Source organism: Fonsecaea monophora (assembly GCF_001642475.1).
Source record: "Fonsecaea monophora strain CBS 269.37 chromosome Unknown Scaff130, whole genome shotgun sequence".
NCBI classification, from domain to species: Eukaryota; Fungi; Ascomycota; class Eurotiomycetes; order Chaetothyriales; family Herpotrichiellaceae; genus Fonsecaea; species Fonsecaea monophora.
The window spans coordinates 57,404-81,165 of record NW_019174061.1 but is presented as its reverse complement, the minus strand read 5'-3'; the positions used below and the strand labels follow the sequence as shown (position 1 = coordinate 81,165).

Genomic DNA, 23,762 nt, shown 5'->3' with positions numbered 1-23,762 from the left:
AGTTCGGCTTTGGTCACCGGCTGATGACCTCGCATCCCTCCGAAACCGCGTACAGTGCGACCTTGTTCAGCGTCTCGATGTCCAACAAATGCTCTGCAAAGTTCATGCGGACGTGGGGAAAGAACTCGGGCGGGGGGTACATGGCAAGATTCTAACCCTCGTTAGAGAATCCCCCCCTCCACAGACGGACAAAAAGAATTTTTCAGGGAGGATTTTTTTGGTTACGAACAATCCGTTCCATCGCCTTCGTAGGCACAACGCCGGGCTTTATCTGTTCATACTGGAACAGCTCGACCCAGAAGTCAGGCGCGGTCTGAGGATTTGTCGACCATGCGTGTAGGTCTGCAAAGTTTCGCAGATTCAGCCCTCTCGTCGCATTCACGCGCCGGCGGAATTTGTCCATGTTTGTCTGCGATGGGTCGGCATGTTGCCAAAGCTTGCGCGGCGCAAGGGCTTTCGACATGTTGACCGTGTGGTTCTTGACAATTGTACGTGTGCGATATAGACGAGGAATGCTGGACAACGGAGTCTCCGCCTGAATTACAATCGAGCGATGCAGTCCGTCAGGGCTTACGACTGTACGAGAGCATGGCAGAAAGCGCCAACCAGGTAAAGCTAGCTATACTCGGTACGTGATGTGGCTGGCATCCCTGAGTCGGATGGCCATCGAAGCCGAGGTTACCAACGTAGCCAACACAAGACCTTTACTCGGTACCATACGGTAGTTTCAAGCCTTGTGAATGGACTTTGCACAAATGATCCGGAAGGGGTGGACGTCCCGGAAACAGCATGGGACCGTAATTAACGGGCTATCTAGCATTGGGGCCTCGTCTCAAATGTACCGGAGGTGTATTCTCCGGTGTCCGGTATCCCGGGTTAAAGTGCATTGGAACTAGCCAGATCGATCGAGCCTCAGGGCTGCTTTTGTGCGTAGACGAGGAGCCCACCATTACTAGCGTCTTGGTTGGCTGTATTTCACACATGGACGCATATGTAGGGTGGGGTACCTGGGCCACCAGGAGCAGATAGGTATAGAACCTTTGTGTCTGGAGTCAAGTACCCGGCGAAGCTCTTTTCGGGGCCCCGGACTCTTCAGCCCACTCTTGGACTCGTGCTGTGGGAGACGAGACCATCACCACGCTACTGCACAAGCTGACCAGTAGTTGCTCGAGCAGAAGAGAATACACGAGTATGAGCAGCACAGTGATATTGAATAGCAGACACAATTCCTCACGGGGTAAGCCATTTCTTATGCAGTAGACTAACGATTCTAAGTCATCACTCTCTGGGTTTGGACACCTATCACGCAGTGCGCAACATAGGGTGACCCCGACAGACAGCTTCAGTGACGGAGCTCTTTGGTGGTGTCTGGCTTCAGATATCTCCTGCTCATGCCCCGGCATTCACCACTCGATCTTCTCTTCCCGCTTTCAATTCGTTCCTGCCCATAATTCTCTTGGGAACGTGGGAGGTGAGGAGGGTGTCCATATCACGCATGACGAGGGCAGCAATCGTCGAAACCAGACCAAATGCGAGCGCAGCATAATACACATAGGCATAAGCTGCTGACTCTCCATCAAGGACGGCATTCATCACCGTGGTCAAGATGGCGGGGCTGATTCCCGGAACCTGCTCCAGGGCACTTGAGGAGCCAGTGGCGATGGCGGCGAAGAGGTCAGGAAGAGAGCTCTGAGGGAGACCAGCTTGGAGTGCGGCGGGAACGACATGGCTCTCCAGCTCCCCAGGGAGCTTATCTGATGGGCACAAAGTCAGTTGTGGCAGAAAAGGTGAACAAACGGTACATAGATAGTCTTACTATTCAGGATCGCCAACAGAATCGCTGTTCCGATGGCGCCAACTGCTGTGCGAGTACCAGCCAGGAACGAGAAGGCCGATCCCAGCTCTCCGTCATTTGGGGCGAGCAGTTGCACCAGCGCGGCAGTTTGTTGTTCGATCACTCCAATCGGAAGACCTGCGAGGAAAGAGCAGGCAATACCGAACCCTCGATTGTGCCTATTGCAGTTCGCCAGAGCACCAGTAAATGCGGTCATCCACGCGGATAGCAAGACAAGCTGCCACTTGACGTGTTTGATGACCCCCCATAACGGCCCCAAGAAGACCATTCCACCCCAGACCGAAATTCCGAGGGTGGTCGATAGCCACGCTGTCTCTTGCCATGACGTTGTCGGTGTTCTGTATATCGTAGCAGCCTCTGCGGTTGGCATCGCAGTGTTAGCATGTCATTTCCCACAGAATGAGCAAATAGCTCCATCCGGAGGACGCGATGCGTCAGAATTGACAGACTTACGTGTGGGCCAGATGATGGATAGACCGATGTAAGCAATGCCACCGACGCTTGAGCAGATGATTACCATGCTGTATCCTCGTATGTCTTTGAAGGAGCTCTTGGGCAGAAGGGGCTTCGCCTGGGCCACATAAATTTCTCCAACCAGTCAGCCCATATTGTGACCATAAACCAAAACACGACCCCGTTACTTACCATAGACGACAAACGCGATCAAAACCAGCCCACCAGAAATGAGCAACCCGAGAACCGTTCCGGACTTCCATGGATACGTGTTGCCGCCCATCTGGATACCAAGAATGAAAAGGACCAAGCCGGCCGTCACCAGGAAAGCACCACCGTAGTCAATCTTTCTCAGTTTCTGCCTGAGCGAAAGTTCGACTGCCAATTCTTTGGGGAAATAAAACACGAGGTAGAGGATGATAGCGACACCTGTAGGCGACAGATCGTCAACACCAGACGTTTCCTGAGGCGTCTCCGTAGGTGATGAGACTCACCGAGGACAATGATATACACGTAATAAATCCACCGCCAGTTAAGATGTACGACGATCGAATTACCTATGGTCTGCGTGTTGGCATGCTTGTAGAAAGGCACGAGCAGCTTTTTTTTTGAACTTACCGAAATACGCGCCGAGACCTTGGGCAGGGAGTGCAATCACAGTGACAAGGCCCATGCCGACAATTTTGTGTCGGTTAGGTAGCAATTCTGTGGACTCAAAGTCAGTTTTCTCTTCATAGCTCGCGAGGGGAGCTGGCAGGGATCTTCTATACCTGTCGCCACTACCATGAAAGTGAATTGGGCGCCAGCAGCTGTCCCGATAAGAGCCTTGTTGAAACATAGTGGTTAGTGGTCCACCGAGAAGTGAAGTTAGGTGCTCAAGTCTTGCTTACATTGGCTCCAGCCAGAGTATCAAGGGTATTTGCGGTGCACGCAACGATTCCTGCGTACAACAGTGAGCCACAATGAGGATGAATTTGCGAAACTCGGCGAGCAATCACCTCCGATCAAACCGAATGTATTGAAAACGATCATGGTCCAGCGTCGGCCCAGGATATCTGATAGATATCCCACGAGGATGTAGCCAACGGCAGTGCCCATGGTCCAGACAATAGAGAAGTGACTCGCGGACGACTTTGAGGCATCTGTTTCCCTCGTCAGCGTCAAGTGTTTTACATAAACGACTGATCTCGTTCAGGACAACACACTCGTCGCTTGGCCGATGGCAGTCAATACTGCGGCAGGAGCAACAAAGCCCCATGCACAGGAGAAAAGTGCCAGAGAAATGGCACAGAGTGATCCAAGCTGCAGTCCAGCCCTTTGTTAGCATGGTAAAAGTTAAGTGTAGCGGTGAAATTGCGTGTAAGGAGTCGAGGTAATCCAATATCTCATGGGGCAAGACGACAGAGGGTGTCGTACCGTGTAAGGCTCCAACAGATGCTTCCAGCCTACTTGTGCAACATGGTAGGTTGCCTCTGCCGCAATCTTCTCGACGATGATCTGCTCGGCAGTGGCAGAGTCCGCAGTCTCGATTCTGATTACATCGTCTCCAGTCTAGAAAGCCACGGGTAATGATCAGTATGCCGTGCATCAAGATAATATAAAATGGATCAAACCTGCCTTGTCTTCTCGATCCATGGCTGGCTGCGAAGTGTTTCTACCTAGTGTCTGTAATATTGTTGTTCAGGGGGCAAACGTTGTAACGAGTGAGAGAAGGTCCCCCAGACGAAGGGACTCGAGCTGTCTATTTCATATAGTACCGCTCCGGAGAGGCGTTCTGTTCGAGACCTCTCTAACCGCCCCCCTCCGGGGCCTCGACCCAAAGAAGATTCTCATAGCGACGTTTGTGTCTGTATTTTCCCACCCGGAGGACTCGAAACTTCCGGAACAGACAGTACAGTACGTAGTATGAAAAGAAAAGTGTAAAAGTGTATTAGAGAACTAGCCTAGATCTCTCGTCTCTCAGGGTCTAGTATTGAAGTCACCCATTACTAGCGCCTGGACAGTAATTCACGACAGCTTGACTGGCTCTGGGTCTCTGGGGTGGGTGGGGGATCATTTCCGGGGCCCCGTGCGATAAATGCCTAAATGGACACTTCGAGAGTGGCTCGATGGTCAAGCTAAGTCAAGGTGGTCATGGTAGAGATAGATGTCGTTGAACAAGCGGAGGAGGATTGAGTGCCGTCAACGACGATGGTATCGTTCAATCGGTAGACTCGATGCTCGAAGGTAATGAATGCAGATAATGCTATCTAGCCATGAGATATGCGTCCTTCGCGCCCCATTTTATGTATCTACACTCGAATCCACAGACTACTTCGATGCTAATCATCGGTGCTTTCGCTTCGCGTAAATTGTCCTGCTCGAGATCCAGCGACGGCAGCTCGGTTGATCTTGACTCGATTTGTCGCGCTGGCCGTGATGGCATCCTCCGCATTCTTCACGCCGTTGCTCAACCCGGCCTTTGCTCGTTGCGACATGAAACCATTGGGATCGTAAGGGTCGATCGGAATGTCCTGTCCCACGGTGTCGCCGAGCAAGATCTTGAGTGCCTCAACCACCTCGACGCCATTGCGCACGCTACCGTCCAGTTGCCGCCAGGCTACAAAGTTGTCCGGACGCACCAGAAGCGCCCCTCCCCTGCGGAGTTGAGACTCGGTCGGCCAACGGTCGTCTCGGTCGACATATGGGCATGGTCTGAGTCCCGAAGCCAGTGGACCAATCTGAGCAATACCGACCTTGACCTTCAACTCCCCGACGACTCCCTGAACGGCCTCGATCCAGGCAGACCCATATTGGTCAGTTATGAGCAGGTAGTCGTCAGTTCTCTTTATCAAGTCATGCGTTGACAGAACGCGCTGGGCACGGTCATCCCGCTCCTCGAGCCAGACGTGAGGGAGTCGATGGCCAGGCCTGCTTGTCTGGACATACGTTTGGCCGAGAGGGTCAACTGGAGGTCTCTCGGTATTGTCCGAGACCGATGCGCCACCTCGCCAATAGCTGAATCCCAGTTCGAGGTCCAGCGCAGAGTATTCCACCATTTGACTCTTGATTAGATATCTGAGCTGGGCGCGAAACGTCTCGCCAATATCAGACTCCTCGAGCAAGGCTTCCATGCGCGCGCGATTGATTTCTGTCTGTCCAGGAATGAATCCAACGGCTGCGGCGACCATCGCTTGGTTTGAAAATGTCATTAACCTGATTTCCACAACAAGAATTAGCTTCTGTTCGTTTGCCAGCCATCTCAATAAAGCACACAAGATAAGGATAGTGCAAGGAAAAAACTTACCCCCAATCGCAATTACGCTTGCCAACGAGACGTCTTTCTTGCTCATAAGTGTCCAGAAGCTTAGGTGATGCTGTTCCTTTGATGACTTGGGCAAGCTTCCAGGAGAGGTTGAATGCATCTTCAATAGACGTGTTGAGGCCCAGCCCGGTAGTCGGCGGTCCTAAGCCAGTGTCATCTAAATGGTTCGAGAGAGAAAACAATGACCAGACTCACGTCGATGTGCTGCGTCGCCAGCGATAAATATCCTCCCTTCTCTGTATTTGTTGGCCAAAACACGCTCCAGCACCCAGTGGCTAACAGCGCATATCTTGATTTCTAGGTCGGGTATCTTGAGCAGCTCTCGGATTCTCGGTACGAGCAGGTGTTCCTGTGCCTCTGAAAATCTCGCTGGGTCATCAACCCTGAAGCCGAAATGAACTGTCCAGTTTTCAGAGTAGCGGCCGAACGTGGGCCCCATGCACACGACCGTTCCACTCCCGAGAATCGTCTCGCCTTCGGGGTTGATGAAGTTTGCAATCAAGGTTCGCTCGTCCCAATACTGAGACAGGTCCGCCTCGAAATGGACTGAAACGACATCGGCAATATCCGTCGGCCCTTCAAGAACAGCGCCAATCTTGGGGGCAATAATGCCCCTGCCGCCTTCTGCAGCGGCCACATATTGCGCGCGATACGTGATCTGTGGGCCCTCAGGAGGTTGAACAATCACCAACACGTGGTCATCGTGCGGGATAACATCGACGACCCTGTGGGAGAACCTGATGTTGCCAGGATTCCTCTCCTCCGCGATTTCTCTCCATATAGGTTCCGAATGCACCAGCGGCAAGTTCGCAGGTCTTTCAGGAGCAACCCGCCTATCCAAAGTTAGCAGGATTGTACGGCAACGTGAGACGCGTCCGTGTATCGCACATGTACTTGTGGAGTAAAGGAGAGCCCTCGTCGCCCCCAAACGACGGACTGGCATACAAGAGCTTCCGATCATAGGGGCCAGTTCCTCCAAGGGAAGTCGAAAAGGTCACCTGGCTGATGCATCGGCTGGGGGCGCTCTTGTCTCTAATCCGGTGTGCATAGTCGTGAACGCGAAATATTTCCAGGCTCCTCTGGTTGAGGTAGTGTGCCTTGGGCAGAATCGAGGTGCCGCTGTGCTTTTCGAACAAGATGTGCGGTATCTCCCTTGCGGAAAGGAAGATGGAAAGGTTCAAACCACATCCTACGTATGTGTTTAGAAATGAGTATCTCGCTTTGGAAGCATCAAGCCAAAACAACTCACCGCCACCGCCGATGATGACCACAGGTACATCTATTGGTTCCTGGCTGTCTGGAGCCATGTTGTCACTCTTCTCTAGTGGTTATTCAAGGTATGATAGTCTAACAGGTAATAGAGGTCGAAAGACGGATGTTGATTTTATTGTTTTCCTCTACAGCTCAATTATCACAAGATTTTGGGCAAACTATTCATGCTGAGGTTTAGTTACTGGCGTTCTGCAGGGGGTCTTCCGGATCGCGGAGGCACTATCCGGCTCAGAAGCTTTGGCCGGACAACCCTCGTCGGCGCGGAGGGCTTCTTCCGACTTCACATTTTTGCACATCGAGTTCTCATTCGGGCTCCAGCCGTAAGGGATCGGAAGAGAGTTGAGGGGTAGGGCGAAAGAGACGGAGGGAGTTGAAGCGCCCGGACGGTGGAGCGTTTCGACTGAATAGTCGTTAGCACGAGAGTAGAGCGGCGGGAGACTAGTCGAGTCAACGATGGACAACAGTGCGGGGGCTTATGTAATATGTATAAACCGAGTACTCGGCCAGTCTGTATATCAGTACCGAGTATTCCCCAGTCAATACCATGCCAACACGTGACCACCAGTATGGGAATTCCTACGCTTGCCCGTTGCTAGCCTTTTGTTATGGCCATTATATAGACTCGTCTCATGCCCTCAAAGCACTGAGATCAATCGATCAACCTTTTCACTGTGACACACCGAACTTCTAATGATGTCGAAGACTCCACCCACCATCGACTGGCAACTCTATCCCCGTGATTGCACTGGACGCCTCGCCCAGCAAAAACACCACCGCTCGCGCGACCTGGTCTGGCGTAATCTCCCGGCCCAGAGGAGCGAGTGGCAGAGAGCGTCGTGGGACGCTACCATCCTGCGTCTGCTCAGATAGTGTCTGAGGAGACGAAGGGCCGGGACAGACGCAATTAATGCGGATGCCGTCGGAGAGATGGTCCAGCGCAGTGGCCCTGCTCATCCCGACGATGCCGTGGGCGGCGGCACTGTAACCGGGAAAGCCTGGGTCGCTGGCCAGGCCGTGGGCAGCCGAGACGTTGACGATGCTGGCCGCGCTGGGTTGTCGGTTGGCCTTTTGAGCCAGGAATTGACGCACCTCTGATCGCATGGCCAGCCAGACCTGTCATGACCAAAACACATTGGTGTAAAAAGTTAGATCATCTCTGTCTAGCTGATGAAAGATATGAGAGTTAGAAGAGATGCCCGCACGTACAGCTCGTTGCCAGCGCTCCCCGGCCGTGGTGAAAGTCGCCCAGGGAGTCTCGGTCGTCTCGCCGTAGAATCCATCCGGCCTTTCGCAATTGGCACAGTAATCGATCTGGCCGAACCTGGCGACCGCTGCGGCGATCAACTCGTCCACGTCGCGGGGTTCTCTCGAGTTGCACTTTCTGCCGAGGATCTGAAGTTCCGCGTGCCCCTGGGTCAGGGTGTGGCACTCCTTGACCACCTCTGCGAGACGACCCTCGTCTGAACCACCGACAACGAGCTTCGTGCAGCCGTTTTGGATGAGCAAGTGAGCCACGGCCCTCCCATCTCCTGCCACCGGTCAACCACGACGAGCCAGTGTATTGCTGAGCTTTGTACATAGCAGAGAAGGGTTTGTTAGATAGACAGAGCCTTACCTGACTCAGCCCCAATAACGACTGCAACACCCGGAAACGAAGACGACATGCTGGAGGAAAGACAACGAGGATGGACAAGGCGGTCTCGTTCAAATGCCAACCCAACGATGGCGGTGTCTCATTCTGACCTTTTTTTGTCGGGTTAATTATTGTTCATTCCCACTCGGCAACCCATGCATCTGGCTGCGTCTATAAGATCATGAACTCTCGGTGTTGTCCCACTGTTCTCGGCTGGCGTGCGGAGTCGAGTCAAGTCGGTGGATCTGCGGCCTCGGTGCCGCTACCATGGTATAATGCCCATTGGTGGCAGGCCTGATACCTTACATATCTTGTGCTGTCTGGATATTGACGAAGCCGCTGTTGTAGGGGTTAGTGATAACAAGAGAAATTTGCCCATATCAATATTTCGAAAACGCGTCGAGGTACCGCGGGTATTGAAGAATACAGGGTTTCAGGCATCCACGGTATTCACGTATCCACCCCAGACGAGAAACAAAGCGGAAAGGAGGAACAGAAACATGTCCCTCGCCCTACCAGGAGTCTGCCTGATCACTGGAGCATCCTCAGGTACCATACATCTTCCCTTCGCTTCCCTCCCGTTTCTTTTTCAGAGCGATACCGCCCCCTCTCCCCGTCCTCGCACGAGAAACCACCCAAGAGAACCGCGCCTGATACGCCTGATATCCTCCAGGCATAGGCAGAGGAACAGCCGTGACGATCGCCCGCGCGGGATGCCCGTCCCTGTTTCTCGCGGACATTGACCTGGCCGGGCTCGAGGAGACGAGGAGGCAAATCCAGGAGGAGCGGCAGGGCAACACCGCCGCCAGGGTGAGGGTGGAGATCCAGCGCACCGACATCGCTGACGAGACCTCGGTGAGGGACATGGTCGCGTCGTGCGTGGCGGTGTTCGGACGGGTCGACTACGCGCTGAACATTGCCGGTGTGGTGCCGCAGAGGAAGAAAATCGTGGATCTCGACGTCGAGACGTACGACCGGACGATCCGGGTCAATGAATACGGGGTGAGTTTCTCCTCAAGACGGAAAGTTCTTCTCTCTCTCTCTCTCTCTCCCCTCCCAAGCCACATCTACATAGATCTAACTCTTCCTCGCCGCTAAAAAAAAGACCTGGCTATGCCACCAAGCCGAGATCCGGCAAATGATCCAACAAGACCCACGACCGGGCCACACGGGCAGGGGCAGCATCGTGTCCGTGTCGTCGCTGGCCGGACTCAACGCCTCGAGCGGCATGTCGGCGTACTGCGCATCGAAACACAGCATCGTCGGCTTCGCCAAGGCGGACGCGCAGGACTACGGCCCCCGCGGGGTGCGCATCAACGTCGTGTGCCCCGGCATGATCGACACAGAGCTGTTTCGGCAGACGAGCCCGGCCGACGCGCCGGCGCAGTTGGCCGCCATCACGCCCGTGCGCCGGCTGGGGACGCCCGAGGACGTCGCGTGGCTGCTCATGTTCCTGTGCAGCGAGATGGCCGGGTTCGTGCACGGCGCCGTCATCCCCTGTGACGGCGGGTTGGTGCTGCAGAGGGGAGTCATCTAGGTGATCGACGGTCCGGTCCATGAATCGAGGTCAGGAGGACATGCTGTAGGATTCATACTACGTGACTCTACGCTACTCTGCGAGGGGGAGTGCTGGGAGCGTCGTTGTTCATAGCATCGCCTCCAGATATTCGGTACACATGTATGCAGGTCAAGATCCTGACAGTGCTGGAACAGGGTCAAACAACCGTCAGACAAAACAAACTATTCGTGTAACCGAGTGTCACACTATTCACATTCCTAACGCCTTTTACATTTGTTCGCCTCAGGTCCTGCTTCGAGCTTTCCACGGAAAATGACATGCGGTTGGCACGGTTGGCGTTTCTACCTTGATCCATTCATGTATGTGGATGGTTATACTCCACGTGGCCCTCTCTGTAAAAGCACCAGGAACCTGTCCCCCTTGGGGATCTTTTTTCTTGTCTCTCAGTCCAGGACGCTGTGCTTGTAATTGCCCTCGCCGTCCAACAATTTTTGGGACTCTTTCCATTCCGCCCGAGCAATCCTTACACATTTGTCGCTGCGAGGGGTCAATTGACACCTAAGAAAGACAAGCACATTAGAAACCTCGGTCGGTCGATTGAGTGGCAAAACAAACGTCAAAGTCAAAAAGGAAAAAAACAGGGCTTCACTCACGGGAACGGCAATGGACGAGCGGCGATGGACTGGGTCACCTCATCTCGGTCGACTTGGATCTCTCGGCCCTGATCATCCCTGGCCTTGCAGATGTTGAATGTCCACAATAAGCGAGCGGTGGCCAGGAACAGCGTCTTCTCCGCAACATGAATACCGGGACAGATTCGTCTCCCGGCGCCAAAGGTCCAGTTGTCCCGGTCTCTATAGTCGGATGCGGACGAGGCCTCGTGGAAAGTGAGGTCGGCGTTGTGTCTGGTGGGGTCAAACTCTCGAGGATTTGGGAAAAGGTCAGGGTCGTTGTTGGCAGACCACACTGCCAGCACAATGGTGCAGCCGGCTGGAATTTTATATCCATCGACTTCATCGTCTGTGAGGGCGGCGTGCGGAATGGCGCCACTGATGGCGGTAGGAAGCCCTAGATAGAGTGATCCAGAGTGAGCCATACACAGAAATTTGACTCAATAAAGCCAGGAGACAACTCAGCCATACATCTCAATGCTTCTTTGGTGACCTGGCGAATATAAGGAAGCGATTCGAAATCGTCCATGGTTGGCAGCCGGTCTGGGCCAACGACGGTATCCAACTCCTTCTGAGCAGTTTCCTGGACAGAGGGAAATAGCATCATGGCCTTGGACGTTCTTGTCAGCTGGTACTCGCAAACACAACTCCGCAGGGATGAAACATCGTTCTTTTTACCTTGATCATGCCGGCGAAAGTGTTACTTGTCGTGTCTGCTGCTCCTTCCATTGCGATCCCTGCAATGTAAGAGGCCGCATGGTCCGTGAGAAGAGCTCCGTTCTCGGTGCCTTTCCAGGACTCTTTCGCCTTGCTGATGTCGGTCGAAAAGCCTGCAAAACCAACCAGAGGGCCGCTTCAGTCAGTAAACGTATTTGACGACGTGACTGAATCCTGCGTATGATTCCAGCACTCACTGGGAAGGGAGTTGTCGCCCTCGGCAGCGCGCTTTGCCGCCTCATACAACTGGCGGAATTGTGCCCTTTCTCGATAAAAGACGTGCTTGGCCTTTCTCGCCATCGGGTACAACCACGACGGCATGGCGCTGACCAAGGGCCTCAGCTGCGGATACCAGTCCAAGAGCTTACTTTGGTTCACCATGACGAAGAAGCCGTGGGTGTTGGTGAACAGCTCCTGCATGACCTCGCTCTTGGGATCGAGGACGCGGAACCCGTATGCCATGCTCGTCGCCATGCTCAACGTTGTCCGCGTGATGAGATTCTCAAAGTCATCAGGGTCTGACAAGAGGTCTACCAGCATCTGTTTGGTCTCCAGGTCCTGGTACGGCACATAGCGCGCCGCCTTATTGATGTTCAGGAATTGATGGTAGAGCTTACGCTCGACTTTCCACAAGGAGTCGTAGCCTCGCATGATGATCCTGGAGCCTTCCCAGATATCTTGCATGTAGAGCTTGGGCCGATCCGAGTAGTTGCCACTCCGTTTGTCGACGACCCTCTTGATGAGTTCACCACTGGTCAGGACGACAACGTTCTGAGAACCCAGCTTGAGTGAGAAAATCGGCCCGTCTGTTGGTGCAGGAGAGAGAATAAGTGAGTGAGAAATAGGCCCATCTCCTGCCCCTGATTGTGGTCGACTCACACTCTTGACCCCATCGCTGATACTGCAAATGTAGGTCTCTTTTGGGTATTTGGTGCAGATTTCCAATAAACAGTCTCGTCGGCGGGCCTCGAGAGCATCGTGAGCTGCAGTTCTCAAACCCCAATCGCCCATCGCATCAGGCGAGCCACGCCATTGATAACATCTCACTTACCAGGCGGCGCACCCTTCCATCGAGACGTCAACGAGGCCAGTTTCAGCAGACATGCCGCTAGGATCACCAGCGGCGGCAAAAAGAGCAGAAGCGATTGCTGCGAGATGGTTGAGATCATGTTTAACACTCAGTGCAGCTTGTGTGAAAAGAGAAGTATACGAGTCTGGCAATTTCGAATGGCCACGACGATATTCAGCAGAAACGCGCTCGTCAGCCCATGTCATCCGCAAACCCCAGCACTGGAGCAGCTGGTCCTCTCATGAAGCTCGGCTTCGGGCCATCCATGATCTGCCTTGCCTTATGGCACTCATTCCTCTGCAAAGCGCCGAGTGGCTCGGCGTGCGATGCGAGGTCATCCTCCGTAATATCCAATATGACTGGCTCAGGATCCATGCCTCGGCGCCCCAATGCCAGCAATGAGCGCCGAACTATCACAAAAGGCCGAATACAACAAGAACATGGTATCTTGTGCACGGGACGACGTTCTAATAGTCTTGTTGTGCTATGTACATTTCCTTCTCTCTAATAGTATCATTATCTGTAAAGGTTGCTGCTCATCGCGCGCAGCTCTTACACCTTCTCTCGCTTCTCAAACTCGACCACCGCCGGCGCCATCGGCCTCGAAAACAAACTCGAGTAATCCGTTGGCACCAACTGCTTGCCCTCAATCTGTCGGAATTTAACATGTCTCACCATCGTCGCGAGCACCGCCCCAAGCTGTACATAGGCGAATTGCTCGCCAATGCACCTATGTCGGCCTGCGCCGAACGGGAGATAAGGGGAAGAAGCCCCCTTGCTGATCATGCCGTAGCCGTAGTCTTCGAATTCTTCCTTTTCTTGGCCCATCCGCGTGTACGCAAGAGGATGGCCTTCATCCCAGCGATGTGGTTCCCATTTCATGGGGTCAGGGAAGAATTCGGATTCTCGCGAGGTCACGCCTGGCGCGGATAAGAGTGTATGGCTGGTCGGTATCTGATATGTTTTTGTCGAGGTCGGCGTGTTGGCCACGATGGCCATTGGTGACTTGACCTTGCGAAGAATGCTGTGGATCGGAGCGTGTAATCTCAGTGTCTCCTTCACCACCTTCGCATTCAGGCTGAGTTTTTGAAGACTCTCATATGTCAAGGGTGGGAGGTCATTTCCGAGCACACGCTTCTGCTCCTCCAATAATTCCTCCTGGATATCGGGTCTTGTCGCCAGTCTCAGCAGAATCCAACTCGAGGTCGAGGACGAAGAGTGCTGGCCAGCCATCAAGAGCGCGATCATCATATGTGCCACCTCTCGATCCGGAACTGGAGTGCCGTCCTTGTACACGCAGCCCATCAGATTCCAAATCATGTCTTCGTCTCCTTTTTCCCGCTTGCCGCCCGCAGCACGTCGTTGTTTGATAATTTCCATGTATGTATCCGTCATTTTTTTCTGTGCAATATCTCGCTTGCGATTGTGCGGGAGAGGAGCCCACGACAGCATAAAGTTGATGGGCGAGAACCCCATATCTAGATCATGATACAAGTCGGCAAAGGTCGAGTCGAACTTGGCCCGCACTTCAGGGCCCTGGAGAGATCGGGATGCCGTGTAGATTGTCAATTCGGCCATGGCGGGGACAATGTCGATTGTCCCAGAATGAGACCGGAAGGGTCTGCCTTTCTCCACAAAGGACTTGGTTTCACTCGAGATCAGGTCCACGTAGGACTGAAAGGCCTCCATAGTGAGCCCGAATTTCACAAACTTCTTCTGCTCCATCAGTTTGGAGTTGGGGCAGTCGTACACGACACCTTCCCCAAACACCGGTGTGGTCAGTCCTGTGTAGATTTCCTCGGCATTCACATCCTTCAATTTGCCATTCAAAATGAACTCGTTGCCCTTGGTACCCAAACAGACGGTGACTCGTCGACCAAGCAGGATGAAGGTAAAGACGTCGCCGTATTTCGCTTTGCATGTGAAAAAAAAGTCGAAGGGATCCATGCCGTACCATATCCTAAAGTTCAACCGACAGTCAGTCAATCAGCCAGCCAGCCAGCGGTGTATTCTCTTTCTGGATCAAACGTACGTGTTTCCCAGCACAGGAAACCAACTCCAAACCTCCGGCGGCGCGTTTTTATCTTTGAACAACAGTTGTCTTGTAATATTCCATGTCACAGAGATTACGAGGAAAGCGACGAAGCCGAGAAGAACGAGTTGCCAGGTCGGTAGGGAACCAAGGAGGCGCTCGGCCGATTGTGACAGCGTCGCAAGCACACCCATTGCTATTCCCAATTGCGCCGAGCGTGAGGACCTGAAGGCGGGGGACCGAGGGTGTTGAGGGAGTCGGAGACGGAGGGCAGAACGACAGAGTGAGGAAACGAATGTGATTGTCGTGACTTGAGTAGGAGAGTGTTGGGGATGGTTGGCAGCGCAGCCGAGTATTTAGCCAGTGGCCACCAGAAAATTAATTTGGTCCGAACTTGTACAAAGGAGATGATGCCAGGTACGTGATCATCGTGATTGGTGGAAGCATCCACCCTGGTGACCCTGGATCAATCAACCCGAATCGAGCCACTTACTCGTAGCAGCGGCTTGGGCGGGTGGCACCACTGCACCTTGTTTCTCCCCTCACGGCTCAGCCTTGTCACCCCATCCACAGCCTTGCCAGGCTGCCAGGTACCAAATCATCGATACTGTCACGAGATCTGTTGTGTCCAGCTATCTAGATACAAGTACAGTGCTTGTAGCCCGTGAAGCAATCTATGCGTCTTTGTATCATCTACTACTAATACAGCCGCCCTCTGCGAGAGAATCTCCTACAGCTTCCCGCCAACAACCCCTTTCAAATACCCATTGCTCTTCAGCCACTCCTGCACATCTTGCCCGTCCCGAGCTAACCAGTTCGCCTTGGCCCGGATACTGTCCATGCTCTGTTGCAAGCTGCGGTCAAATCCCTTCTTGTCTTTGCCTTCAAAGAATTCTTGGACTTTCTTCAGCTGTGCATCGGAGGTGAAGCCTGCCGTACAGATGCTCACCACACTGCTCAACATGGTCATGCTGGGAGGTAGCTTCTCCACGAGTTCATCCCAGTTAGTACACATCCACTCCCACCTTCTCTCGATGCCTTCCGAAGTAGTTCCCAGGCCACCAATGGGCATGTAGATGTCTTGCATCTTGACTTGCCCGCTCAACGCAAAGTCAAGTGTTTTCTTGATCAATTGAGGGTCCTTAGCACGCCCAAGAGTGCGCAAGCAAGTATTCTTCTCGTCCGAGGTTGGCGCAGAGTGGTACCTCGCCACCAGTGCATCCCATTCTTTCTCTCCACCGTCTCTCAACGCCATTGCAAATACCGACGACCGGAGGTTGGGGTGGATCGCAGAATAGTCTCCTTGCATGAACTTCCCAAACATCTCCTTTGCTGCGGCCTGAATCTTCGCGTCGCCTGCCAGACCTGCGGACCCAAACATCAGGCTCTTGAACTGACTTAGGATGTGGTCTTCGTTCTCAGCAAACTCCCATCCCAGCTCGTGGGCCTTTGCCGATGTCAGGTTCAGCTGGAACGCCTTGAGTGCGTCCTTGATCGACTCATCCTCAAAGATCCACGTATTCCTCACGGCGTTGATCCGACTCAAAATCTCGTTCCAAACCACAAACTGGGTCTCGGTATTGAACGATTGCAACAGGCTCAGAATGCCAGAGGTCTTACCGTATCCACTCGCGGCGAGGGCACCGGCATCAGCGATCATACCAGCTCGATCTTCGACCGAAAGAAGCCCCTTCTTCGCTGCTTCACCAAGCTTTGTCAGTCTCTGTGGTGTGTAACTGGTCCTGTAGAGGGCCGAGTGGTCTGCATTCAACTTGTAGAATTCCAGCCCGCCCTTGATGGGGAACGTCTGTTCCCTCTCAGTGAGCATTACACTTTCATCCACCCCATCTTTTGTCTTCAATCCGAGAATTACCGGGTAGAGAACCTTGTCCTCTTCGGGTTTGACGTCACCTGTGCGCAAGAATCTGTTTTGTTTGACTGTGATGGTCGAGTCCTTCTCATTTTCCGTCACTGTGACGACTGGATACCCAATGTTCTTCGTCCAAATGTCCATCACATGGGCCACATCCTTGCCACTCGCCTCACCCAAAGCGTTCCAGAGATCGCTGGTTTGTGTGTTTCCCCAGGCATGTTTCTTGATATACCTCCTCACCCCGTCGATAAAGGTGTCTTCGCCGAGATACTTCGAAATCATTCTTAGGACTGCGGACCCCTTGGAATAGGAGATAGCGTCGAAGATCTGATTGATATCCTCGGCACGATGTACAGGTACCTCGATCGGATGCGAACTTCGGAGACCATCCAAGCCCAACGCTGATTGCAAGGTGTCGATCACGAAGGTCTCCCACACCCGCCATTCAGGGTAGAACTCGTTACAGCTATACCAGCTCATCCAGGTCGCAAACCCTTCATTGAGCCACAGACCGTCCCAGAAGTCCATTGTCACCAGATTTCCGAACCACTGGTGCGCCAGCTCATGCTGCACAACTTCTGCCACTCTCTCCTTGGTCGCAGCACCCGCCGACTTCTCGTCAAAGAGGAGATCCACCACGCGGTAAGTGACCAAACCCCAGTTCTCCATTGCACCAGCGGCAAAGTCTGGGATTGCCACCATGTCCATCTTGGGCAGTGGGTAGGGGGCTTGAAAAGCCTTCTCATAGAATGCTAGAGTTTTGGCAGCAACGTCGAGCGCAAATCTTCCATCTTCCTCGTTCTGCTCCGGGGTCATCCACACTTTGATGGGCAATCTGAACTTGTCGGTAGAGATCGATTTCAATTCTCCAACAATGAATGCCAACAGATAAGTCGACATTTTAGGAGATCGATTGAATTTGACAGCCTTCCTCTTCCCACCTATGATGTCCGAGTGCACAGTTTCGGTCGATACAACATCCATATTGGATAGACATGTCATGCCCTCGTCGGCAATCAGGGTGACGGTAAACTCTGCCTTCAGTGCAGGCTCATCGAAGCAAGGCACTGCCCTCCTGGCGTCAGTGGCCTCAAACTGAGTGACTGCCAAATATTGTCCGTCCCTCCTCTTGGACCTGTAGAATCCAGCCATCTTGTCATTCAATTGACCCGTGTATGTATGTTTCAACTGCACTTTCTGGCCCTTGGATAGCGTCTTTCCTTCACCAAGCTCAATGGTTGTGGTCTGTGTGTCCGCATCGTAGGATAGTTTTGGTGAGGATGTGACAAGGGCACCATCTGCGTGAACGGTCGTGGAATGGATCTCAAGCTCCACAGTATTCAAGGAAATAGAGGTGCTGTCCTTTGCGACGTCGAGGTCGATGACAACAGTGCCCTCGAAGGTGAACTTGGCAAAGTCGACCTCGAGGGTCACGTCATAGTGTTTTGGAACGACATTTGTAGGTAGCACGACGCGGCCTTGGGTTGTTGCAGCACCAGGCGAGTCAGACATGAAGCGGCACATGGTGGTGGTCGGAGACGCTGGTCGGGAAGACGTTGTTGTTGCAGAGCTCCGGAAGGGCAAAGGCTCCAGAGAACGATATTTTGAAGCCCCGAGCCGCGAGGACGACAGAGAAAGGGGTCTTGCTTGTAACGTCGAAGGTCGCACAGAAAGTTGCTGGTAGCCTGGACGGATGTCACTGTGGTTCTTAACGTAGGTACAGAATGAAGATTGCGTTTGGAAGGATCGTCGGAGGTTCTGCGTTTGCAGTCGTTGTGGAGGTGGGATCCGGTGTTTAGCAGCAAGCCTGGAAAGAGACCGTGTGTAGAATGGCTGCATCTACTTGTAATTAACCGCCTGACTTTCTCAGCAGAGAAAAGGTCAGCCCCCTCTAGAATCACAAAGTCAAAGGAATGGGGGGAAAGAACCTGAATGGAGGGATTCGTGAGTGAGGCCTAGAGGCAGAAGGTCTCGTGCACCAGCTAAAGGTGCCAGCCAGCCAGCCAGCTAGGGCATCAAGTTACCTTCCTACTTCGGCTTGGTGCCTCGGTACTAGCGAGTCGATGTACCCAACGGGGCAGGTGCGGCGACTTCAACTCTTCCTGCGCTGCCTCGATCTTTTTTCTCTCTCCAACAAACCCTTCGCTGTCTATGAATCTTCTCTCCAGCATACCCTGCATTCCTCTCGCAGCCAGTTCGATCCGGTGCACACATATCTTCTGCCTCGTACTCAGGCCCTGCTGACCACAGAATTCATCTAACCCCTGCTGCACAACCGTGGCAGGCCTGGTCCATAAACGTGACCTCTCACACCCAGACTACGCCAACTCGCTTCACCAAGGCTGTCACTCCTTGTTCTGACGCAAACTAGCCCCCAGGCTCGTTCACTTCGATCACTTTCCATCCCTGGATCGACAGACAACTCACGGTCAATGGTCTGATCATGCGTCTTTTTCCTTTCGTCACCCAGGCAAGAACCGGCATCAAAATGCTGACGTCTCCGTGCATTCTTGATTTGTTTTGTTCTTCATTCTTGCCAGAATGAAAACTCCCAGCAAGTTTGAGGAAGTCACTTATCTAAGTGGGTGATTCTCCATAGTTGTCTGGCACATTGTTGGGAACTAGGAATGAAACAGTCATTTGAAGAGGGGAAAACCACGAATGTCTCTTTCTCTATACTGAGATTTGGCTTCAATCTCCTGGCCATAAAAGAGCGCCGCCACCATCGTATAGACAACGAGCACGCACACGTCCTTCCTGTCTCATAGCCCCTTTCAGTATAGACTCCCTTTCACCGTCGAGAGTATAGCACAGCAAGTACCCGGTATACACACACGACAAGATCGCCCAAGCCCGCACAGAAGACCAATTCCGGTTCCCTAGCACCACAACCATATAACCCCATCCAAATTCTTGGAACCATAGCGCCAGCCTCCATCGTATTTTCTTCAAAGTTCAAGTCGTCCGTGATCTGCATGTCGTGAGCGGGTATCTTGTTCCATTCCGTTGTCCAAAATCTCCTTGGACGGATCAAAGCTCGACCGCCTCCAGCCCCATGCACATAAGCCCGGTGAGCTTGCTCAATTTCATCCGAGTTCGATTGAAGAAAAATATAAACGCCAATAATATGCCAGGGTCGTGATGCCGAACGCTGTTCAAGAATGATTGCCATCGTTGCCTCAGCCCAAGCACAATGCACAACCAGAAAAGGAAAATGCAGACAGATAAAAACACGTAGGATAATTACAAGCCAAGAGAGCCTACCCGCACACGTCGAAAGTGTCGTGAATCCCTCACTCCCGGCTGAGAAGTTTGAACAGATGCCCAGGTATACGCCAAGTCATGGTCACTGGACAACGCACCTCAAGGTCGCGTTGCTCAGGTAATTGTAGACAAAGTGCTCGGAAGAAGTAGTCGTGATTTCGTGAATCTCGATCTGGTTATGATCGTGGAGGAGTAGCTGCAACACCTGTAGCAGGGTGGCTGCCGCGGTGTGCGATGGGAGGAGATGCTCTGGTTGGGGACGCAACAGCCGGTGCCGATGCACGCTTCTGGATGACTTGAAGCTTTCTCCGGATGACGGTTAAACGTTGACGAATGCTCGCCACCACTGTAGAAGGTGTCATTAGCCAGGGATTTTTCGGACGCGTTCAAACACAACTTACAGTTCTTCACAGTTCTCCTATCTTCAGCTTCTAGTCCGTTGATCGGAGCCAGATCCTCTTTCTCATCTTGGTCACTGGTACCACTGCCGTTCCTGGATACGTTGTCGTCATCGTTTTCCAGGACAGCTTCCAACATCCGGATTGCCGTCACATACGAGATCTCGCAGCCGGCCAAGTCTTCATTCGTCAATTCATTTATCGCAGCCGCGCGACTCATTTCCAAGGCTCGGTCATACATGAGCTTTTCAGCGGTAATGCCAGAGCTAACAACCACTTGGTCCGCTGATGTCCCTAAGCCGGCGCTTGACGCAGTCGTAGAAGAAATATTATTCGGATGACTGGGATGATCCTCGGGGAGCCGTCGCTGGCTATCAATGAGTTTCAGTCGAACCAAGTCTGCCTTTTCGAGAACTTCGTTGAATCGATTCCGAATCCATTGTACGACGTTGTTCATCCTTTGGCCCGTGGCAGCCGAGTTTGCGCTGGACCGATACGTGCCGTTATCACCAGTAGCCTCGGAGCGATTCTTACGCGCCCACCATCGCGCTGCAATGTCCATGCCCTTGGCGAGCAGAGCCAACGCTTTGACGTAGAGAACCAAGGCCTCTTCTGCCACAACCACGACGGCTTCGATGGTGAGGTCTTCGTTGGAGGCTCCAAATGGGATACCGGTGACATTGTCGCTGGAGGCATTGCGCAACCCAAGTCCTGGATGTGATGGGCCGGCAGGAATCAATTGTTTATACTTGACCTCGGCAAATCCATATACAACATCGCTTCTGGTTGCAATTTCCTCGACATTTTGAACGAATTTAGTGTCTTCATCGGCGGCTGGTGTTCCCTTAGAATCCCCAATCATGACCAAGCTGCTTTGGGCTCCAGGATATGTAGGGAATGGGCTATAGGTGATTGGAGGAGATTTGCCGCCACGAATCAGGTTTACTGGTGGAGAGAATCCAACTCCAAATAGTCGACCGCTTGCCATGTTGAGAGCCTTTGAAATAGCCGAAGTGGCTGAGCTGGGACTGGGACCGTACCGACGTTCGTAGGAGTTTTGCCGTTGATGAATTGACTCGGGTCTTCTCCCTGAAGCGATCTGGACAGCTCGAGAAGCGCTCGTCTGGGCGCCCGTTGCTGAGCCCGGCGCACCCTGTGTCGTGGCTCGGCGGACCATGGCTCCTGATTTCGGGGACATGGCAGCCTGGAGGGAATTCCTGTTCAAACGCGGACTGGCTTCGAGCTCGTCAGCCAATGCGTTGACCTCCACCGCCTTCTTCTCCACCAGTACATAGTCTCGCTCGAAGGCAATATCCTGCGCAACCCGCTCCCTCTCCTTCTCCTTCTCTTCCTGCTCCTTGCGCAGGTTGGCTTCCTGGCTTTCGTCGTAGACTTGGCCACGCAAGGAGGAAGGGGGCAATTTATGTGAGCCTGTACTGGTCTGACGGGTCATCGGAATCGAGGATGGACGCAGTACAAGTTCCTGCCTGGCGGGTGCGGTAGCATGAGGATGAAGAGTTGGACGGCCATCAGATGGACTTGTGGGCGAAGCCAACGTGGCCTGAAGTTCTTCGTTTGTGATTCTTTGCGTGATGATTTGATCCTTTGTACCAGACAATCGCCCACTGTATCGTCGTGGTGTGTTCTCTTCCGAAGCGGTCTTGGAAGAATCATTATAGGGACTTTCTGGTTCTCTGCGGGATGCCGGACGAACAAGCCCTACAGGATCAGTTCGACTGTTCCGCCGACGGTCGTGTTGGGGCTGAATGGGCTCTTCGGGGACATCCTCTGGGTGCAGGCCAGGAATAGGACCCGCCACGATCTCGTTGCTGAAGAAATCGGGGAATGAAAGTCTCTCCTCGGGATCCCTCTTAAGGAGTGACCGGATGAGCTTCTTCATTTCTTCGGTGATTATGTATTCGTCCCCAAACCTGATCTTGTCTTCGCTCTTCTCGATCTTTCGAAGCAGCTCGACATGATTTGAAGCTCGGAACGGAGGGCGGGCCGTCATCATCTCAAAAAGCACGGTTCCCACGGACCATAGGTCAGCCTTTGCTCCGTATTTCTCGTACCGTAAGATCTCTGGAGCCATATAGAGTGGTGAACCACATAGGGTCTCGGCCAGGGCTGTTGAAGGCAGTGACCGAGCAAATCCGAAATCTGCAATCTTGAGCATAGGCAAAGATTTAATGCCGGTCACTGGATTCAATGAGTCGTCACCGACTTTATAAGGCATAGGATGTGGCTTGTGCTTTTCAAAGTATTCCGGAGACGGGTTCAGCAGGAGATTCTGCGGTTTGACATCTCGATGAATGAGATTTCTTGCCCGTAAGAATTGCAGAGCACTGGCGAGTTGTTTTAGGAAGTGCCGGACCACCACTTCATGAAGGCCGCCGTGTCGAGGATTGGGATATTTGACCATCATATTGCCCACCAAGTCACTGTCCTTGATCTCATTTCGTCTCTTGATAAAGTGGGAGAGGTCACCTAGGGCAACATATTCCATGACCAAATGTATGTGAGCACTCGATTCCTTGCAGTCGATGAGGGCTACGATATGAGGATGATGAAGGCCTTTGAGGATTGAGATCTCCGACGTCAGGTTATCTTTCAACTTCTTGTTCAGCTTAGACATATTGACGGATTTGATCGCCACAATGCTTTGCACCCCCGAATTGGTCTAGAGAAAGGTGTCAGTATGTCTTCCAGAAGGTGTGGCTTGGATGGACGAACCGTATGGATGGCCTTGTAGACCGTTGCAAAGCTGCCTCGACCAATCTCTTCATGACGCTGGAAACTGCCTATCCGCTCCGACTCCTTTGACCTCTTGGAAGTGGATGATTGAGGAGGTGTGGACGCCATATTCTCCCTTCGCCTCCTCCGCCTACTTCGATGAACAAGGGTGGTGACGGATGGTCAGGTGAGGTGAGGTTGCTTCGGAGGTTATCTTCTACGCTGAAGAGAAGGATCCAAGGGGTTATGGTAGCCCATGGATTGCTCGGGATAAAGCGAACAACTGCGGCGGAAAGGGTAAAACGACCGATGAATGGATGGTTTGAGGCAACAGGTAGCAGGCGACCAGGGCTCGCTCAAGTCGTAGGAGTGGAGATGGCGCAATTGAACGGTAGGCTGCGTGATTCCGGGAGGCTGCGCAATTGTGGTGCAAAGAAGCTCAACGGACTCGGTGGAGGAGTAGGACTCAAGGTGCAGTGGTTAAGTCTAGATGTACAGCACAGATGAACCTCAGTTGACCGGTGAAGATGGCGGGTTGTGAGAGGACGTGGTGTTAGTTGGGCGCGCGACCTCTGGGGGGAAATCTGTGGTTGGACGAGAGACGAGTGACGTGTGACTTGGAGGATGCGGAGCACTGCACTATCAGCGCAATGTACAAAGAAAGTAATGCGGCTTAAAAGAGAGAGAAACGAGATAAGGAATCGATGAAGTGTTTGAAGTAGGACCAAAAAATAAACTGTAGGCAAAGGGAGACGCTGGATTCAAGCAGCGTGATGAAGGGGGTGGGAGAGGAAGAGAGTCCGGAGTACAGTCAGTAGTATAGGGTTGCAGGGTTACAGGGCGCAGGATGCAGCAGCGTGCAGCAGCACGCAGCGTACAAGGCCTCAAGCAAGTTAGTCATGCAGTCATTCGGTGTCGATAAAGAATTGTCCGATGTCTGGAGGAGTCTATCATCACACCAGCACCCGC

At 53.0% G+C, this 23,762-nt stretch overlaps 9 protein-coding genes across 9 annotated transcripts; 1 reads left to right on the top strand and 8 right to left on the bottom strand.

Annotated features, from left to right (window-relative positions):
• Positions 1-13: 13 nt before the first annotated feature.
• AYO21_10765 (hypothetical protein) lies at positions 14-463 on the bottom strand (the record flags this gene model as incomplete). The annotated part of the gene is made up of 2 exons (XM_022660674.1): positions 14-151; positions 230-463. 2 exons carry the CDS (start codon positions 461-463, stop codon positions 14-16), a joined length of 372 nt encoding a protein of 123 aa, XP_022507044.1.
• A 926-nt stretch (positions 464-1,389) lies between these two features.
• Positions 1,390-3,406, bottom strand: AYO21_10764 (hypothetical protein; the record flags this gene model as incomplete). The annotated part of the gene is made up of 9 exons (XM_022660673.1): positions 1,390-1,754; positions 1,817-2,212; positions 2,309-2,443; positions 2,501-2,737; positions 2,803-2,865; positions 2,927-3,013; positions 3,079-3,133; positions 3,199-3,248; positions 3,307-3,406. 9 exons carry the CDS (start codon positions 3,404-3,406, stop codon positions 1,390-1,392), a joined length of 1,488 nt encoding a protein of 495 aa, XP_022507043.1.
• Positions 3,407-4,629: 1,223 nt separating this feature from the next.
• AYO21_10763 (hypothetical protein) lies at positions 4,630-6,919 on the bottom strand (the record flags this gene model as incomplete). The annotated part of the gene is made up of 5 exons (XM_022660672.1): positions 4,630-5,503; positions 5,595-5,754; positions 5,808-6,445; positions 6,501-6,801; positions 6,862-6,919. 5 exons carry the CDS (start codon positions 6,917-6,919, stop codon positions 4,630-4,632), a joined length of 2,031 nt encoding a protein of 676 aa, XP_022507042.1.
• Positions 6,920-7,571: 652 nt separating this feature from the next.
• On the bottom strand, positions 7,572-8,548 carry AYO21_10762 (hypothetical protein; the record flags this gene model as incomplete). The annotated part of the gene is made up of 3 exons (XM_022660671.1): positions 7,572-7,997; positions 8,091-8,413; positions 8,500-8,548. The coding sequence occupies 3 exons, from the start codon at positions 8,546-8,548 to the stop codon at positions 7,572-7,574; spliced, it is 798 nt and encodes a 265-aa protein (XP_022507041.1).
• A 469-nt stretch (positions 8,549-9,017) lies between these two features.
• AYO21_10761 (hypothetical protein) lies at positions 9,018-10,054 on the top strand (the record flags this gene model as incomplete). The annotated part of the gene is made up of 3 exons (XM_022660670.1): positions 9,018-9,066; positions 9,191-9,519; positions 9,623-10,054. The coding sequence occupies 3 exons, from the start codon at positions 9,018-9,020 to the stop codon at positions 10,052-10,054; spliced, it is 810 nt and encodes a 269-aa protein (XP_022507040.1).
• Positions 10,055-10,479: 425 nt separating this feature from the next.
• Positions 10,480-12,593, bottom strand: AYO21_10760 (hypothetical protein; the record flags this gene model as incomplete). Its single annotated transcript, XM_022660669.1, has 7 exons — positions 10,480-10,594; positions 10,690-11,104; positions 11,179-11,290; positions 11,386-11,537; positions 11,622-12,230; positions 12,304-12,390; positions 12,476-12,593. 7 exons carry the CDS (start codon positions 12,591-12,593, stop codon positions 10,480-10,482), a joined length of 1,608 nt encoding a protein of 535 aa, XP_022507039.1.
• Positions 12,594-13,045: 452 nt separating this feature from the next.
• AYO21_10759 (hypothetical protein) lies at positions 13,046-14,719 on the bottom strand (the record flags this gene model as incomplete). The annotated part of the gene is made up of 2 exons (XM_022660668.1): positions 13,046-14,453; positions 14,526-14,719. 2 exons carry the CDS (start codon positions 14,717-14,719, stop codon positions 13,046-13,048), a joined length of 1,602 nt encoding a protein of 533 aa, XP_022507038.1.
• A 536-nt stretch (positions 14,720-15,255) lies between these two features.
• Positions 15,256-17,922, bottom strand: AYO21_10758 (hypothetical protein; the record flags this gene model as incomplete). The annotated part of the gene is made up of 1 exon (XM_022660667.1): positions 15,256-17,922. One exon carries the CDS (start codon positions 17,920-17,922, stop codon positions 15,256-15,258), a length of 2,667 nt encoding a protein of 888 aa, XP_022507037.1.
• Positions 17,923-19,838: 1,916 nt separating this feature from the next.
• AYO21_10757 (hypothetical protein) lies at positions 19,839-22,922 on the bottom strand (the record flags this gene model as incomplete). Its single annotated transcript, XM_022660666.1, has 3 exons — positions 19,839-20,008; positions 20,064-22,740; positions 22,794-22,922. 3 exons carry the CDS (start codon positions 22,920-22,922, stop codon positions 19,839-19,841), a joined length of 2,976 nt encoding a protein of 991 aa, XP_022507036.1.
• Between the last annotated feature and the right edge of the window lie 840 nt (positions 22,923-23,762).